The 17,602-nt window shown below is 46.0% G+C and overlaps 1 protein-coding gene across 6 annotated transcripts in view; it reads right to left on the minus strand.

Annotated features, from left to right (window-relative positions):
• The window catches only part of Rabex-5 (Rabaptin-5-associated exchange factor for Rab5), a 42,155-nt gene that overhangs the window by 2,115 nt on the left and 22,438 nt on the right, over positions 1-17,602 (minus strand). For all 6 annotated transcript variants that reach the window (XM_070533796.1, XM_070533800.1, XM_070533798.1 and 3 more), the window contains 7 exons: positions 14,520-14,686; positions 12,492-12,610; positions 11,252-11,378; positions 8,043-8,533; positions 6,206-6,442; positions 4,843-5,076; positions 3,348-3,541 (listed from right to left, as the gene is read on the minus strand). In XM_070533796.1, the coding sequence (XP_070389897.1) occupies positions 3,362-3,541; positions 4,843-5,076; positions 6,206-6,442; positions 8,043-8,533; positions 11,252-11,378; positions 12,492-12,610; positions 14,520-14,686 (1,555 nt within the window). In that variant the 3' untranslated portion in view covers positions 3,348-3,361. The remainder of the gene's footprint in view (positions 1-3,347; positions 3,542-4,842; positions 5,077-6,205; positions 6,443-8,042; positions 8,534-11,251; positions 11,379-12,491; positions 12,611-14,519; positions 14,687-17,602) is intronic.

Raw genomic sequence — 17,602 nt, forward strand, 5'->3', positions numbered from 1 at the left:
TGATGGCCAGGCCTTGAACTGCAGCGACGTCCTCCACCAGCCCGACAGCCCAGAGCTGGTCTTCTGGGCATTCGCTGAGCAGTATAGCCTCCCACTGCTCAGGGGTTCTTATTATATAGGAGGCTAGTCCCATAAGGCTCCCCTTTTTGCCTGACGATGGCCAGGCCTTGAACTGCAGCGACGTCCTCCACCAGCCCGACAGCCCAGAGCTGGTCTTCTGGGCATTCGCTGAGCAGTATAGCCTCCCACTGCTCAGGGGTTCTTATTATATAGGAGGCTAGTCCCATAAGGCTCCCCTTTCTGCCTGACGATGGCCAGGCCTTATACTGCAGTGGCGTCCTCCACCAGCCCGACAGCCCAGAGCTGGTCTTCTGGGCATTCGCTGAGCAGTATAGCCTCCCACTGCTCAGGGGTTCTTATTATATAGGAGGCTAGTCCCATAAGGCTCCCCTTTCTGCCTGACGATGGCCAGGCCTTGAACTGCAGCGGCGTCCTCCACCAGCCCGACAGCCCAGAGCTGGTCTTCTGGGCATTCGCTGAGCAGTATAGCCTCCCACTGCTCAGGGGTTCTTATTATATAGGAGGCTAGTCCCATAAGGCTCCCCTTTCTGCCTGACGATGGCCAGGCCTTGAACTGCAGTGGCGTCCTCCACCAGCCCGACAGCCCAGAGCTGGTCTTCTGGGCATTCGCTGAGCAGTATAGCCTCCCACTGCTCAGGGGTTCTTATTATATAGGAGGCTAGTCCCATAAGGCTCCCCTTTCTGCCTGACGATGGCCAGGCCTTGAACTGCAGCGGCGTCCTCCACCAGCCCGACAGCCCAGAGCTGGTCTTCTGGGCATTCGCTGAGCAGTATAGCCTCCCACTGCTCAGGGGTTCTTATTATATAGGAGGCTAGTCCCATAAGGCTCCCCTTTTTGCCTGACGATGGCCAGGCCTTGAACTGCAGCGACGTCCTCCACCAGCCCGACAGCCCAGAGCTGGTCTTCTGGGCATTCGCTGAGCAGTATAGCCTCCCACTGCTCAGGGGTTCTTATTATATAGGAGGCTAGTCCCATAAGGCTCCCCTTTCTGCCTGACGATGGCCAGGCCTTGAACTGCAGCGGCGTCCTCCACCAGCCCGACAGCCCAGAGCTGGTCTTCTGGGCATTCGCTGAGCAGTATAGCCTCCCACTGCTCAGGGGTTCTTATTATATAGGAGGCTAGTCCCATAAGGCTCCCCTTTCTGCCTGACGATGGCCAGGCCTTGAACTGCAGCGGCGTCCTCCACCAGCCCGACAGCCCAGAGCTGGTCTTCTGGGCATTCGCTGAGCAGTATAGCCTCCCACTGCTCAGGGGTTCTTATTATATAGGAGGCTAGTCCCATAAGGCTCCCCTTTCTGCCTGACGATGGCCAGGCCTTATACTGCAGCGGCGTCCTCCACCAGCCCGACAGCCCAGAGCTGGTCTTCTGGGCATTCGCTGAGCAGTATAGCCTCCCACTGCTCAGGGGTTCTTATTATATAGGAGGCTAGTCCCATAAGGCTCCCCTTTCTGCCTGACGATGGCCAGGCCTTGAACTGCAGCGACGTCCTCCACCAGCCCGACAGCCCAGAGCTGGTCTTCTGGGCATTCGCTGAGCAGTATAGCCTCCCACTGCTCAGGGGTTCTTATTATATAGGAGGCTAGTCCCATAAGGCTCCCCTTTCTGCCTGACGATGGCCAGGCCTTGAACTGCAGCGACGTCCTCCACCAGCCCGACAGCCCAGAGCTGGCCTTCTGGGCATTCGCTGAGCAGTATAGCCTCCCACTGCTCAGGGGTTCTTATTTTAGCATTGTGGTTTATGTTGCGTCTGATATTGTTTGGAGCTGATGGGCATGCCCATGTAATAGTTGAGCATCGTTACGGTCTCCTCCGCTCTGAGTCGCCCCGCTAAGCCATAGTGGAGCGGCAGGCGATTTTCACGTTTTAGTTATGCATTTAGCGCAGCGAAGCGGACCTTTCATAGTTGGAGCGCCCTCTGGCCAAATTCAGGGTTACGAAACAAAATAAAAACACCCACTGATCACTTTCGTAATGTAAAATGGATATATATAAGTTATTTGTCCATGAAGTATCTAGATGTGCACTTGTAATGCGTTACCAGTCCATTTTATTCAGTGAAAAATAAAGTGCCGTCATGGGGAACGCCAAATGATAGCCAGCGAGCTTGCACTGCGCATCCAATCCAATCCTTTCTGAAGCCAATGCGACGCACAGTGCACACCACATCCTGCCACGCTGTGGGATATTTAAATGGGTCAGCAGTTGCAACTTCCTTTGGCAAAACTAAATCTTCGTCCATGTGAAATCGCTTTTGTGGCTTGCGCTGCGCAGATGAACATGAAGGCATGGTTGAAGTGCACGGCAAGGTCGAGAACATGTCACTGGAGGAAGTCATCTTGGAAAGAGCAAGGCAAGCGCGGTGCCTCGATGCACGTGCGAGGGGGGGGGGGGGGGTGCGTGCATCGACCACCCTCGCTAGCGAAAGACGGCGGCGACGCTCCACTTGGACAGCTTGTAAGCGGACCGTGTTTGTCGCTCCGCTAGCCCGCTTGCGGCTAAGCGGAGGGCGCATTCGCACTTCCAGTCTGCTCAGCTGCTCAGTGGAGCGTAATAACGCCAACCCAAAACACTCTATTGTGAGGAAGGTCTGCACGCTGCGTACTGCATGTCTTACAGTGTGATAAATGTGCTTCCGAGTGTATTGGGTGCATGAGTAGTGGTGTAGGGAAGGTGCTTGTTTGTAGAAGTCTTCATGTAGTTGCTTGATATTTGTTTAATGATTTGTCAGGAGGAGGGTATTTGTAGTGAGCATTTCGATAGTAATCGAGGATTTCTCTGTAAGTGGTCGTTCGATGTCCCATTTGTCTGTATCGGCAAACTGTTCTTTCTTGATCTGGGTTTGGTTCTGGGGGGCATAGTTCTGTTTGGGTCTCTTCGGCGATTTGTTGTCTAGGGCCTTTATTTAGCGCAAGAAAATGAAGAGCAAGAAAGATCATGTCAGTGATCCTTTAGACTCGTTCGAATAAAATAAAGCTAAATTATGAGGTTTCACGCGTCAGAACCACTATCTCATTATGAGGCACGCTGTAGTGGGGGACTCCGGCAAATTTGGACCACCTGGGGATCTCTAACGTGCACTTAAAATCCAAGTACACGGGTATTTTTTCAATTCGCCCCTATCGAAATGTGGCCACCGTGGCCAGGATTCGATCCCACGACCTCGTGCTTAGCAGCCCAACACCATAGCCACTAAGCAACCGCGGCCGGGTCTCGTTTGAACAGAAACGCATTTTTCTCTGTATTGGGATTTTCAGTACGCATACCTCAGAGGGCACGCCTATGCTTGTTCCGCTGCCTCTGTGACTGGCATGGCACAGGGGAGCTCCCCCGTTGATGGCTGTGCCTGCGTGTCCGCTGTCGAACCAACGATGACGGGTTGCAAGGGTGGGGGCAGGCACGCCTCCATGGTGTCGGGAGACATGGGGTCACCAGAGGCCAGCAGCACGCGCTGCGCATCCTGCACATTTTTTTCAAAGAGGAGGAAAAGCACGGTCACACACAATATTCCAGACGTTGGCAAAACCCCTTCCGCAGTTTGCCCTGAGCTTGTCTTAGTTTCCCACTATTATACCAGCAACTCTTTTGATGTGCACAGTTGGCGTCAAAAGCGTGCCAGATGCAGGTTATGCGTTAAGGGTAGAATTTCAGCCCAGCTTTAGCTTGGAACCAGTAAGGAAGTGCACCAGTATGTAGGTCAGGTACACTGGTACAAGTAGCAGCAAATCTGAAATCCTGGATAAATGCCCAGGCTTGGGAAATATGTATAAGGGGACATTGCACTAGTGCATAAAAAAGGACACGGATAGGAACATGAAAAAAAGACACACCGAACGCTACGCATCAACTGGCTTTATTCTCGGTACACAAATATATAGGCAAAAAGACGCATGCTATACGATCAATCATGCACAATGCATGATTGATCGTATCGTAATCATGTACTGATCATGATTGATCATGCATGCATTATGCATGATCATGCATTAATCATGACTGATCATATCATAATCATGCATTGATGCGCTATGCATGATTGATGCAATAGGGTGCCATTGCATGCACAATGGCACCTTATTGCACAAGAATTTCATTTCTTTTGCAATAAGTTAGGTTTGCTGACGCAGGCCTGTTTTTCCCGATGGATAAGGAATGCATTCATTCTCACATTGCAAGCGCTGCGAGAATGAATGCATGCCGTTCTTTGATAAGACTCAAGTGATTACTTCTAGCACAGATCAGAGAGAGCGTGAAATACTCGAGGCCTGTCAGATGAGAACTATATTTTTCTTGATTATGGACATGGCCTGCAAGTGATCTGTTTGTAAAGGTAAATTGCTATGCTATGTTTGTGCTTTCTACCACAGTATAATTGTATGAACATATCGAAGAATCAAGTGGGCTTTAAGATGTTGTTGATGGCAACACCGCGGAAAGCAGATTGCTTGTCAGGAGATGGATTTGACCAGCGTTTCTTGCTCAAAATTCATCCATGATGCAAATGAAGTCGACCCTCAGATTAATTCTACAGCACACTCTGGCAAGCCCTCTAATACAGCTAGCTTCAACCAGCTTCCACAGTTGTCTCATTAAGGTTGCCTTGAATCTAAGCGTAGCAGAGACATGGTGTTGAATACAGGCAACAAGGTGCCCTGTGGGACCCAAAAAACTTGCTGCGAGCATGGCAAGAACGGTCCGCTGAAAACAACTCGTGCAGCTCTTGTTGTACCTCTGCTGGCATTGAACACGGCCAGCACATACCTCAAGGGATGCAACGCTAGATGATCGTTCAGCGGATGTGGCTGGCGCCAGCGGTGCAGGTGGAGGAGTGTCCAACTGTAGCAGCAGGCTGTCGCCGTCGTCCAGCTCTCGGAGGACCACATTGCGGAGGAAGGCAGGGACGAATCGCACATCGAGGTCGACGGGCACCTTGTACGAACAGGGAGCCATTGGTGCTTGCGAGAGGGCCTGTTCCACCTCGCGAGACACATTCTCCTGCGTGGTGGACAACACCAGTGGCCAGAGTTGTGAGCAGCACTAAAATAAGTAGCTTGCGGTAAACTGGCTGGTCATTCTGCACACAACCGTCATTTGCACTTGCAGTAAAGCATTCCTTCAGGAAAACCGAGTTTTAACTAGACCAATATCAGAATGTGCAGAATAAGCATGCATGCAGAACAACACTCATGACCAGGTTAAGCAAATTCACTTATTTCAGTTGTATGTGTACTCTCTTCTGACGACTTTTGGTTTGCACATTGGGCTTCACGTTTAGATGCCTGCATGTTGACCAGCTAGGAATCTCACGGGTGTTTAATTAGACTCACGGGTGTTTAATTACACCCGTGAGTCAGGTTGGTGCAAATGAGTCAACAGCCAATCACATCCTTTCAACTGACAGAAGTAGGAAAAAACAAACAAAAAGAAAGTATTCTTTGGAAACATCACATAAGCTGTATACAACAGAAGACAGGGAATGGTTTTCTTTGTTGTAATAAAGAATTATCATAACAATGTTATATTTAAGATATATAATCGGATGTACCAAACTATACAATTTAGTAACAGTTCTCTTAAAGTGTATTGGCAATAGACAACATTCCCGTCACAGCACCAACAATGCTGCTATTATGTTGTGTAGCATCACTATAATATCAAATGAATACCAACAACATGATTATGTTTTGCAACTTGAAGCTATGAAAGCAGACTGAACAGTGAGTATGAAGACATGCACTCTGGGACAGGTCAAGACGTTTGCATGCTGCAAAGTGATAATACACTGCGGCAAGATAGTTCCAAAGCAGATATAAAGCTGACAATACACAGAAGGAGTCAAAGTAAAAATGGCTCCTTGCCTTGCCTTCTGTGCAGCTTAGCTGTTGCCTTCCAGGTGCGTGTCATCACACAAGGCAAAACAAAAGCAAGCACAAGGCAAGCTGCACAAAGGATAGAAATGTGCCTTCACAATCGTTGTCGCCTCTATACCTCCCAACGCTGCTGTTTCAATGAATGCAAGGCCAACGCAGCTAGCTGGCATCAAGCAGTGCCAAAAACAACAAATTTCAAGTCCAGAGCAACAGTGTGATCATGGGTTCCTCCGAGTGACTGACAAGGTACTCACCCGAAACTCGTTGATGCGGCCGCGGAGCAGCTTCGTGCCCTCGGCGAGGCGTTCTTGTCGCTGCCGCATGTCGGAGAGCAGGGCCAGGTTGGAGTACATGAGGCGCAAGCCCTCGCTGGCCCCCTGGTCGTAGCCACCGGGGGGAACTGCCTCGCCGGTCACATAGCGTTCAAACTCCTCCGCAGGTAGGTTCAGGGACTCGGCCGTCAGGTTCTCAATGAAGGACACCGCGCAGCACTGGTTGCGGCACAAAGACAAACAGGCAAAATGAGAGGGTCATGGAAGCACCATGCAGACAGGCTGACCATTTATACTGCAAGTATAATGATAGTGTGAAAGTATTATGATGCCTTCCACGTGCGCTTCAGCACTAGTAAACATTTCACTCCCTTTGCTATGGGCTGGATGGTCACAACAAAAAGCACAAAACGCTGCAGTACTGATGTTGGGTTGTTGGCATATGACTTATTACATCAGAGAGGGAACGTATGAGCACATGGGACAACAAATGAACACACGAGATAGGACATGATATGTTTGTGCTATGGAGACTGCAGCAACATTCATGCATCCATAAATAGATTGTAGTTGCCAGTTGACTTCTTAAACAATCTCGCTTGCCATGCTAAGAATGCTGGCCAATGCTAAGTGAAAGCTTTGAGGCTGTCCAGTACTTTCAAGCCAACAATGTTTTATGTTAAATACCAAGAAGCTCAGTGAAAGTATGATGAACATTATTAATGCCAAAATTGATTGTTTGATAAATACCATATGATGTGCAGTAAACAAGTTTCAGGGAGCACAAATGCCTGGCTCATGTTATAAGGATGTTTTCACAGCTTTGAACTATTTACTAACTAGCAATAAGTGCCTGTGAAATATCACAGGAATTGTAAATCCCTACATGAAGAGAGAGAGAGAAAAAAAAAAAAAAACTTCCAGCACACTCTACCATGAAGTCTACAATGTACGACTACAACTTAAAATCGTCTATTTCAGACAAACTCGTATAGCTTTTTCTTAAATAGAAATCCCTCTTGGCATCGACAAAATCTTTTATCTAAGAGGGTGCGAAGAACACACCACAAGTGCAATGACTGTACCGAATGACCCTACTGGTGCTCAGTGATTAGCACTTCAAGATGGTTGACTTGACACAATGTGGTTTGATATCACTGCAGACAATGGGTTCCATACATCAGAAAGATATACAACTGCCTGCCTGCACTGTGTCGCAAATCCCCTGCAAATGATAGCAATGTTATACATATTCAAGGTCATGAATCAAGCATTGTGTTTCAAGCAAACTATTCCATTTAATTATAGTGGCACTGTTAAAATGTGCAGCTTGTTTGACAGCTTGCTGGTGACGTAAATGAAAAGGCCCATGCAACTGCAGGCAGAAGGACGAGCCCCAGCATGTCACTTAATTGATGGCATACAGCGCCATTGAATTGTTTTGTAGAAATGCATGTTAATTTGGCCCATAAAGTTGGACAGTGAACTGCATGACCTCACAGCAATGACGCCACAAAGCGAACTGCCTGCACTAGTGGCTGAGTTGCTCAGATGTTGCAGCACTGACATCAATGTCACAGGAACATAAATCCTCGAGCCTGGTGACCACATTCCTACGGCATTATGATGCCAAAGTGCCCGTGTGCTAGTGACTGCACTAAAAATTAACTTCAAGCAAACATTTCGAGTAATTTTGGGCAAACATTCCTGCCAGATTAATGAATAATGTATATATGCTTTTTAATTCCTACCACCTTGTGCATCGTCCAGTTCAAACAAACATAACGTAATCAACACGGAGCACTTCAAAGATTCTCACCAGGTTGGTGAAATAGTAGCCGGCCTCCCCGCTGAGCAACCGGCTGGGGGCGCTGAACCGGGTCACATACTTGATGTTGGAGTGGAGCAGTGGAGGGTTGGCACGCAGAACCACATACACCATGGCAGGCAGGAACTCGTCAGCCGAGGCCGGCCGCGGGCCCTGGGGCCCCATGCGCAACGCCTCAAACAGCTGCTGACTGCAGCGCACTACACAGGCCAGCTTCTCACGGGGGCTGTGGCGAGAGTCCAGCTCAATCATGTGCGTGATTGCACGGTCGACGACATCACGCACAGGTGGCTGCCGGTCGTCCAGCTCCAGCTCGAGGTGCCGTGCTGCCACCCAACTCAGCGATCGGATGCGGCGCTGGATTGCCAGGTCCTTCTCCTCATCGGCTGTAGAGATGAACTCAAAGATGGACTTGTATGTCAGACTCATCAGGTAGTTCTCCGTCAAGTCCATGAGGCGCTCCACCTGGTCGGGCTCCAGACCTACATGCAAGGTCGGCTCAATCAGCAGTAATATACCTTGAAGCAGGGATGTGTTTTCTTTAGCTCTTTCGTCGTTCTTTTAGTGCACCCAGCATCCCCTTGATTTGAGCAACTTCATCCTACTTTAGTATATAGCCAATGCTAAGCTACCATTTTGTTCATCTGCAACAGTGTAGTTAGTTGTGAGGCCAAGATCATTTGTACGTGATAAGATGCATACAAATGAGTTCACTGTTTTCCCCTTCATTTGCTTGTCACAATGGCTAGACGTACTGTGTGCGCGTGATGCGTGTGGACTTTGTTAAAAAACAACTGCTAAACAAAATTGCCTTGTTTATACATGTTAAAAAAAAAAAAACTGGCACTTAATGAAATTAAGATCGGAAAACAACAAAATTATTGAATGGCAGATTTATTGAATTACTGAATTGCAAGTGTGACTTTACCAGCATTTATCTGATACCAAACATGCCTGCATAATTATTTAACAATCTCTTGTGTCCCCTGCAACACGTATGCTATGCTCAGAAATGCTCTGTTTCTAAGAGGCCAAGGAAACAGCATTTCAGCACTCCTTCTAAGCCATCTTAAGTGTCGTACTATCACTAAAAAAGAAAATGCACTGCTGATACCCAGCAGTAAGGCACCTCACAGTGATGTATACAATGCACTGCAAGTGCTGGGCCACAAAGACCAGTCTGTTTCTAGACTGTTGCTTGCACCACAAAATAAGTGCAAGGAACAACACTTTCCAACACAGTTCGCCTGTCCAATTTTGTTATGGCTTCTGCACAGACAAAGACACCTCGTGATGAACATACATATTTTTTCTTCCTAGTTGACGCGTCATTCAGTACACTGCTGGCAGATAATACTGTATTTACTCGCATAATGATCGCACTCGCGTAATGATCGCACCCCTGAATTTTGTCGTCAAAATCCGATTTTTTTTTATTTCCCGTGTAATGATCGCACCCCGAACTTGCCGCAGCGATATGTCGTGTGCCAAGTCTAGCTAATAATGATCGCGCTTACCATCTGTCGAATACTACGCGAACGACTCGTCTGCATGCACCAAACATTTTTAAGTAGATGCCTCATTTCATTACTTTCATCACTTTCCGCACTTCCATGACAAAAAGAGGTACAACCAAACTTGCCTTTATTATGGGTAGGCTTTATAATGGTTGCGGTCAACAAAAACAAAAAAGGCGCCTTTTGATTCTATTCATCTGCACTCGTGAGCAGGCAACAAATACTCGTGAGCACGCAACAAATCGCGCGCGGGCCACGTTTACACTGATACGTTACAAGTGTACCCTATTCATACGCCGACGCTTGTAACACAGCTAAGATATTCGCCCACCCTTAGCGTAAACGTGCCGTGTTAGGATAGTAGTGAAGACAAATGCCGCAGTTTCCGCAGCACACCGGCCGTGCGTTTCTGTCACTGGCAGCTAAGCGCGCCCATCTGTTTCTGTCCCCTCAAAGTGGACATGGCTACGTTATTGCCGCAAACTTGCCGATATTAACGATATTATTCATCACTGATACGGAAGAAGCTGTTTCAATGCACCTAATGTACTCACGAGAATAAAAAAAAAATGGCTGTGGCTTAGCTAAGGTTAAGCCCAGGACGCGAAGCATCTTAGCCTTTATTTTAGTTGTTGAACCACTGTTCAGCCTGATGAACTGCTGTTGCTTGGCTATATTTGATTCGGCTAGACGAAGAAACAAGTCATGCGTTACTCTGCTTCGCCTTCAAGAGTGGAACGCGAAAGCGTTCCCGTCGACCCGCCAAGGGGTGTAAGACAATGGGCTATATATGGCGCAGCGACAACGCGCCCCGCATTGGACGCGGTGAGCGTCGAGCAACGCAGCGTTCGGCGCGGCAACGAAATGTGCGCCTGAGCAAGCGACGCAGAAACAGCTCGTTTCTAAGGCAACACCGCATTCACTAGCATTCGCTTTAAAGCTGCAAGAGTTGAGCCGGGCTCAACTCTTGCAGCCCATCTTGCAAGAGTTGAGCCCGGCTTGCAGCTGTTGTGACGTCAGTGCCCGAGCGGGAGTTAGGCCGCAGTACATCTGTGCGACCGCAGGCGAGCGCACGAGCTGAGACCCGGCTATGTAGCTATGCGGCCGCAAGCGAGCGCAGAGTTGAGCCTCCACTATGGTGGCCTCTAGCCACCATACCTCCGCTCTTGCAGCTGTTATGACGTCATATGGTAGCTAGCGGTCGTGAGCGGCGCAGCAAGGAAGAGCGTGGTTGTGCGGCTAGTATGCTTCGCATAAAAAAATCGCGTTCGGCGCGTTCGGTTTGCTCCGCCATTTTTGTTTTGAAGTCCCGCGCCCCCGCATCCCGCAGCAAACGCGGGACGATATAAAAATTTTTTTTTTTGGCGGGAAATTTAACCCGCGTAATGATCGCACCCCAGAATTTGCGTCAATTTTTCTGACAAAAAAGTGCGATCATTATGCGAGTAAATACGGTAATAATAATAATAAAAGAAACTAACAAGGACTTCAGAAGCAGAAGGGTATTGTGCTAGATTGCATATTGATATGATCAGGTTACCAGGCACATCGATTTTGGACAGAAACAGCAGTAATGTATAAGCTTCTGCAAGGTGTTCATGTTCCCTGTTTGCAACTGTAAGGAAGCCTGCAATTTGTAACTGGCCAACACCACATGAGCGGTGATGTGGCTCTGAGGCGTACCTTGATAGTGAGCATGCATCTCGAAGCGCTCGTGCATCTTCTGGTAGAAGTCCTGCACCTGGTTTGAGAGCTCATCAATTGACTGGTCCCGGGACATCTTGTGGATGCGGTCCACAGCTGCCCTGATCTGGAAACAAGCCATTGAGCAGGGCGACTTAATGCGGCACCAGGAGTGAGTAGGTAAGTCACAAAAGGCTGCTTTTATAGCTACAAGTCAAAAGCACTCAAGAATCCAAGTACGGTGCCTGGCAGGCGTGCTGTGAGCCATCACCACACAAGCAGGCATGCACATGAGAAATATACTGTGTCAACAGTGACTGCTTGATCTCTTCTGACTTCCATGACCTCACTTTCACCCGCAAAATGATAGCAGGCAGAATGGCGACACACTGTTAACATAAGCTTTCTTAAAAGAATACAGAACGAGAAACAACGACAAAAGTGCTATACTGGTCCATTTCAACATGAAATGCAGCTGTGCTATTTATAGCAAACCCCTATAATCTTTTTTCCCCCCATTTTCCTACATTATTGTGACCTCAAACTTATTGTTAGTGATCTGCATGTCAACTTGTCCCAACAAAAGTAATCATGGAAAAGCTGGAAAGATCTCAGATGGTTGACTGCGTACACACAATATCTGTGCTCTGATGAAATAGCACAGCAGGATGGGTGCGGTAGCAGCATCACACTACAGTTCTTAACCGGATAGGGTAACCACCAGTTGTCCGAAGTGTCAGTGGCAATTCCTAGCCAGAAGTTACGAGAAATGTCTACACACCAAGCATGCAACATGCTGCAGGAGTATCAATGAGGCCAGCCTTGTTTCTTTTAAAAGAGTGTTTGACAATTGATTGATTGATTAGTTTGGTTGACTGACTGCTTGATTGATTAAATCAAGGGGTTCAACATCCCATAGCAATGCTGGGGCTATCGCAAATACCACACTGCAGGGCTCCAGATTAGCTCCGACCACCTGAGGTTCTTTAGATGCATTTAAACAGTATTAGTACTGGGGCATTTTCGCATTCTGTTCCCATCGAAATGTGGCTGCCACTGCCGGGTACGGTACCTCAGCAGAAGAATGCTATTGAATAACCACAGTGGATGTTGAATGAGAGAGTGGGCACAAATCAACAGGGAAGGGAAGGATGTATAATTACATATCAGACGTTGTCTTCTGCAAAGCGATTGGGTGGCTACAGCCTGCTCCATCACACGATCAATCAGCGAGACTCACCTGCTTGATGACATCACAAGCAGCCGACTCTTTGAGGTCACGAAGGAAGTCCTTGAGCTCCTTGGCCGCAGGATTGCTCTCTAAACTGCTCAACTGAAGGTCCTTGGAGCTCACAGATTCTGAAAATAAACAGAGGCAGGCGAAATAACTTAGTTACCTTCACAAGTCACCCACCTGCATTTCTCCTCTAATCCACATTGCCATCTTTCCATATCTTAACATTATGCATATCTTTCATCATTACATCACTCATTCAGCAGTCCTTAGTTCGCTCTCAAGTTTCTTTCTTAGGTACAATATAAGTGCACATGGATGTGTGAGAAGCAGGGTTTTTTACAAAAAGCTTTTTCACAGATGTTGTGCTTGAGAACAAACATCTTCTTGGATAACACTGTCACATTATCGCCAGCAAAAACTTGTCTCTAGTGAGGAGCAGATATTGTGATATTGTAAGCTTGTCAAAGTGTGATAAAAACTAGCTACATTTTAATGTTACATAAAAACATTAGGTGAACTCTTCCTTATTATACCACTGATCACGCAATAATATTGTCAGCGGTGTATCATAATTGTTCACCCTGTTCATAAACCTGGCCCTACGCACACCAGTAGTGTTCAGTTTACATGGTGCACACATGTCTACAGTTCCAAAAATATATGTCGGTAGTCCTTTAAATGTTTTTACATTGTCACAAAAGCAGTCACATAAATATTTGCAAAGGTAAATTTGAACCCTTAGGCCGGCAGTAGTGGATCCATGCTAGAAAAAGAAAATGCAGATAGAGTAATTACTGAAGGGAAATATGACATGACTACACAGCACAATGTGATCGCAAGTTGCTTTTCAGAGAGGGTCGAACCCAACATAAATTTTTATGTGAATGATACTGATAGGTGCAGTGTTCTATGCATAAATTGCTTTCTTTGTTATGACTGGCACAAAGATACTACCTTCCAAGTGCTTTCATTAACTAGGTTTAAAAAAAAATCCCTTTACAGCAGATGTGCAACTGTGCGTAAGCATGGCGTCATTACACCTTGCTGGCAAGAATCTTGAATTCCTTTCTAAACCGAGAAGTATTCAATGGGTGACTGAATGAGCAATGTTTGCTCTACGAGTGTTAGTGGATATAATTCTATCTCGTCTTCTTGCCTTTCGTTATCTTCCTTTGGTATGTGACTGCTTCCACCTTTCGATTCCTAAACATACATGTGAGCACGTGGTTCGAGTAAAGATTACTTGAAAGATAGCGCTGTACCTACGTTTCTTCCCATTCTGGTTAGTGCCATTAATTTGCTGGTTGCCTGCTATATATTCATTTTACAGCATTGTGCATATTTTATTTCGGGTATTTATAGTTAAATGCCTTGCATGGGCTAACTGTTTATGGGGCTCTTAATCACCAATTACAGCAGCTGCAACAATGGAATTAAGGCTTGCCGCATGTGCTGCCAGCCGTAAAGGTAGCTGTGTGGCTTATGAAAACATAAAAACTGAATCCAAGCAAGAAATGAAAGAGGAACGGAGTTCAGTGGCCACATTTTGGACGTCCCCGTCTCTACTATCTCATCGAAGGGGAGAAAGAAAAAGAGAGAGAGAGAGAGGATGCCTGCTGTAACTATGGTATGAGCGCAGCAAACTAAACTTGAAAAATGGGATACGAGTATTTTTTTCACAGCATTCATGTTGGAAGGCAAGAGTCAGCAAGGCAGAGAGCTGGTGAGCTGCCTGGCATTCAATGCAGAGAGGCATGCCAAGATAGAAAAGGACACCTACACAAATAACGCATTGGCTGCAGAATTTTATGTGTGCCCTCTTTTTGAACAAGAACTCCAGCTGCGAGTTGGCGGTTGTGGGGTGCTCTTTCTCAAAGTTCATTTGTTGGGATTAGAATCAGTCTCCGAATTCACAAGAAGCACTAATAGGTCCAGCAGTTGGTGTCAAGTGGTGATTCATGCTTATCTGCCGTAATCCAGGCGTGACCACCAATGCCTTAACTGGACTAAAAACCAAAAGGCTCGGCATACCTTTGACCGTGTTGGACCTGCGAATGATGCTACGGAGAGTCTTCGTCCGTTTCTCGGCATGCTGTCGCTTTTTCTCGGCAAACCGCGAGAATGGCGACGGTTCGGCGAGGCCCGGCTGCGAGGCACTAGGGTAGCCTTCTGGAGACTCGCTGGCACTGCGGGACAGCCTGCAGCAGGCAGAGAACGAAAGCACCACTACTGAATCTTCCACTCATAGGCTGGCACACTCATTCACGAGTGCACTGACTCACTCTCGACACACAGGTTTCACAGGCGTGAGATAGAGCATTAGTGAGTGAATCGAAGTGAGTGAATGGATAAGAGTATGAATGAGAGCGAGTGCCGGTGTGTTTGAGTGGATGTGAGTGTGAACTAAAGTCGGTGACAGTGAGTTTGAGTATGTATGTGAGTGAATGCAGGCAAGTGGTAGTGTACGCATGCACGCATTAATTCTCATTACACTGCAGCATGAAAAAGCAGCACAGTACTGGGCCAATTTATGAAAGTGAAGTATTCTTTCAATACCCTGTTTTCATTTATTTAGCAGGAAAAGGCACATTACCAGTAAAGAGAATGCAGACCATGGCTTTTTCTTTTAATTTCATGCCCGAATGGTAGTGCAAGGACGACAGTGTAATCTCCAAGGTTTCAAAGCACTTACGCATGCTTGAACCAAATTACTGCGAATAGAAAAAGTTACCAGAACTTGCTAAGTCAATCGTTCTCTCCTTTTAGAATGCAGTCCCATCCTTACTTAATAAACAATTGTGTTTCCAGCAAATGCTGTTATAGCAAACTGCGATGTCCAGAGGAATTAGCGCAGGAACATCAAGCTGGTGTTGCATTTGGCATTTTTGGCTTACCAAGTTTAAGACTTGGTATTTCATAAGTGCAATTTACAAACACCACATTTACCTTATACTCTCTCCTTAGTACTCTTTTATGATACAGTCTTCGGCAGATTTGACAGCAGATGCAACATGTACTGCCACATACAATATAGGCTCCAACTGTGACCGCCGAGTTGCAGAGTCTTCCATGCTGTGTGCAAGCGTGTTCAAGAGTTGCCACGTCTCACAACTGCTTAAGCTTCATGAAGTACAATGCTGGAAGGCAACTGCACAGATTATATACTACACTGCAGGCACACACAAGTGCTCAAAATAATTAGGAATTAACAAAACTTCACCAATGTGTTATCGAGCAGAAGTTACACTGCGAGATAATTATGAGTGAACAAAGTGACTTCTTCACAAGGTGGACCGCCTATTAAAAAAAAACATAAAGCATATGGTTTGCAACATGCAAGTCAATCCTCAGGGAAACACTAAGCATTAATAAACAGCACCGGCAATGCATTGTCAAGTCGAAGTTACATTCTGAAGAATGACTAGTGAACAAAGCGACTTCCTTGAAGTGTAGGCTCTCTATTCCCAAAAACATAAAGCAAACGGTTTGCATTATACCAATAACTTCTCATCAAAACACACACACATATATGATGGATGAGAGGAGGCAGTGGAACAAAAATGTTGACAAAGCAAGTTGAAGAAAAAACAAAGTCATTGGCACGCGTGCCAGCTGAAGTTTTTGCTTGCACAATGCCTTGCATCCTGGAGGTGTTTGCACATTACGTGGCATGAGTGTATGCCAAATGGGCACGCAGCCAGGCACAAATGTATTTGTGATTAAATCAGAAAGTAGGCGACATTCATGAGTGTGACCACAGAAACAGTACAAAAATGAAGACAACAGGTTTTTACAGAATAAATGAAAGTAGCCGTGTACACAGAGTGGCTGATCATTAAACTATAGCTCTTTTCCGGTGTAATATACTAGTACTGCTTCTATTTATTCAGAAGTACATTTGCTTACCTGTGGTTTACAGCAAGAAGTGAATTCTCATGGTACACACATTGCCTTTCTTTTACAGGCAGCTGCATTACGGAAATGGTTATCCAACCCTTTTCCTTCATTTGTTATTTTTATTTTTGCAGCATGCTATCTGACTGGCAGAATTAAATTTTCTGCTAGAGGTGTATGTTGTGCACCAAAAATTGTAAAAAAGAATGTTCAGAAAATAAAACTGACACTTAAAATAACAGCTGCCACAGGTGAAACAAGTTAGCCACATGTAATTTCAGAAGGATTGTTTGCTAGGCAAGTTAGTATTGCATTCTTGAGGAGAGCGACGTGAAAAAATAGTTATTACAGAGGAAAGGACGACAGACACAGCACTGTCCAGCGAACGTAATTTCGTTTGCTGTGCAAATGCACACAAAAATGCAGGCGAAATAAAGGCTAAGCCAGAAAATACCAAAATTAGGAGACCACAGGTGCATCAAAACTCTATTCTCATTGAGATTGCAGATTAACACTGACCATCTGGGGCTCTCTTGAAAAAGACACTAAAGGGAAACACTAAATCAGTTTTGACTAATGAGTTAGCTTTTAATAACGTAACTTGTTAACTTCAAGGCAATAATAATAACTTGCTAACTTGAATTGTTGCTGTTAACAAGATAATAATAATAACTTGCTAACTTCAAGGTAACAGGTTTATTATTACACGAGAGATTGAAGATCAAAGTTACATTTGTTCAATCTCGCACTGAAATAAACAGAGGCAGGCGAAATAACTTAGTTACCTTCACAAGTCACCCACCTGCATTTCTCTTCTAATCCACATTGCCATCTTTCCATATCTTAACATTATGCATATCTTTCAACATTACATCACTCATTAAGCAGTCCTTAGTTTGCTCTCAAGTTTCTTTCTTAGGTACAATATAAGTGCACATGGATGTGTGAGAAGCAGGGTTTTTTACAAAAAGATTTTTCACAGATGTTGTGCTTGAGAACAAACATCTTCTTGGATAACACTGTCACATTATCACCAGCACAAACTTGCCTCGAGTGAGGAGCAGATATTGTGATATTGTAAGCTTGTCAAAGTGTGATAAAAACTAGCTACATTTTAATGTCACGAAAAACATTAGGTGAACTCTTGCTTATTATACCACTGATCACGCAATATATTGTCAGCGGTGTATCCTAATTGTTCACCCTGCTCATAACAGGTT

The sequence above is a fragment of the Dermacentor albipictus genome, chromosome 2 (genome assembly GCF_038994185.2).
Source record: "Dermacentor albipictus isolate Rhodes 1998 colony chromosome 2, USDA_Dalb.pri_finalv2, whole genome shotgun sequence".
Lineage (NCBI taxonomy): Eukaryota > Metazoa > Arthropoda > Arachnida > Ixodida > Ixodidae > Dermacentor > Dermacentor albipictus.